Genomic DNA, 2020 nt, shown 5'->3' on the forward strand with positions numbered 1-2020 from the left:
TGCTATAATGAAAGTAAGTTCATAACAAGGACAAACCTGTGTTCGGCCCTTTTTTGTTGCTATATGCAGTGCAGTATTTCCCTTGTTATCTTCCAATCCCAGTACAGAGGGTTCAGGTTTTATTAACTCTGTCACGATCTCCACATTTTGTCCTTTCACGGCCATATGCAGCGCCGTTTGACCTTTTCTATCAGGCCAAGAGCCTATACTAGGATCCTTGTTTAATAGGGATTTAACAGCTTCCAAGTGACCCATTCTTGCTGTTGTATGAAGCACGGTCTTGCCATTATTTTTTGCAATCTTCGTGAGGTTGGAATCAGTATCAAGAAGCAGATTTACTACATCAATGTGACCCTGAGCAGCAGCTGTATGTAAGGCAGTCGAATTTGATGGATCTGTAGTCATGACCAGGTTTGGGAAGAAACGCAAGAGTTCCTTCAGCACATCTGCACCATTTAAAAAATATACTTCAGCAAGATAATAGGTGAAGCAGCACCTAACTCGACATAAAACCAGATTTCCAAAATGTCGTCTTTTTGTTTATTTTTTCCGTGCCCTACTTAAATCTTAATGCTCACATATGGTTACTAGTCAGCAGGCACTCCATAACTATCCAGGAACTTCACATAAGAACAGGATTCGCATAGAAATGTGAAATGGCCACTTCAATAAGATACATTTTCCAACTAGCCAAAAGATCAGGAAACCAGAGAAAGATGCAAACAGCACATGTTTTGACCATCAAAATATAAGGTAGTAGCCAATATAGTTACATGATCTCTATTAATTCAAGTGATGAATAAAATTAGGGACTGATTTGGACTAGCGCCCCAAACTAGCGGCACACGAAGAAACACAATGTCATGGATAATAATGATCAGTGAAATGTTATTAGATTACTATGAATGAAGAGTCAGTGGAATATAAAAGATGATAGCATACACTTTCGACAAACAAAACTCTAGTACAGGAGAATATATAGATAGTCAAACAACTTCTCCATAGAAAAAGTAGCACTATATTCTCACACGAAGCACCAAGAAACTCAATTAATAATAATCTTGAATTTAAATCAGTCCAAGTTATATAAAGGAACTCATAAATGGACATTGAGATCCAAGACTCACCAATATGACCCTGCTTCGCAGCCACATGGAACGGTTCATAGCCACTGTTGGCTACAATTGAGGCAGTTTCAACATCAGAATGTCTTAAGAGCTCTCCAACAATCAAAGCATGCCCTTTTTCAGCTGCAACATATAATGGAGTTTCACCCTCTTGGTTCTTATTGGACAACAGATCTTTAATTCCATTATTGATATTCTCAAACTTCTGAAAAATTTCTTTCACCTTCCCCAAATTCCCAGCTCGGGCCGCCAGATGAAGTGGTGAATCCCCGCGTTTTCCAGGCGAATCCTTGCCCCTTTTCCTCTCTCCGCCAAAACTTATCTGTCTCTCCATCGCTATCCTGAAACTCTTTTGCTTTTCCATTAAACCCCTAAAGCTTTTCTGCTTCTCCATTGGCCCGCTGCGAAAACTTTGTTGTTTTTCCATTGTAGGATTCCGAAAACTATTCTGTTTCTCCATATCACATAGAAATCTTGAAAAAATTCGAAAAAGAAACTTCTTAGCTAATGAAAATCCTAACACTTTTAATTTTTCAGCAACTAGAATTTTTTCGCCATTATCAGATGCAATTGATGACCAAAAAAAAAAAAAAACACTTTAAGAGAATCTTTATAACTCCAATATTCAGATGATTTAATCAAAGCAAAATCACCCAATTTACAGATCAAAAATCCCCAGACTTACAAAAATTTGGAACCAAGAACTGGAGTTATTTAATGAGACTCAAATTCAGAATGAAAACTTGAAAAATCCAAGGGTATAATTACCTTGAGTTCTTGTTTTGGCACAAAGGTAAAACTTGAACTTCAATAATCAGTCCAAAACTCAAAAGAATCCACTTTTTCCACTGAACTCACAAAAAGGGAAAATCCAGGAGCTGAAATCAAGAGAA

At 37.4% G+C, this 2020-nt stretch overlaps 1 protein-coding gene across 1 annotated transcript; it reads right to left on the reverse strand.

The window, feature by feature from the left end:
• Window positions 1–6: 6 nt before the first annotated feature.
• On the reverse strand, window positions 7–2020 carry LOC111379211 (ankyrin repeat-containing protein At5g02620-like; the record flags this gene model as incomplete). Its single annotated transcript, XM_023002558.1, has 3 exons — window positions 1896–2020; window positions 1128–1600; window positions 7–446 (listed from the first exon to the last, which is right to left on the reverse strand). Coding segments are annotated over exons 2-3 (900 nt in total), but the record flags the coding sequence as incomplete, so codon positions are not given.

Source organism: Olea europaea, unplaced genomic scaffold (genome assembly GCF_002742605.1).
Source record: "Olea europaea var. sylvestris unplaced genomic scaffold, O_europaea_v1 scaffold19490, whole genome shotgun sequence".
Taxonomy (NCBI): Eukaryota; Viridiplantae; Streptophyta; class Magnoliopsida; order Lamiales; family Oleaceae; genus Olea; species Olea europaea.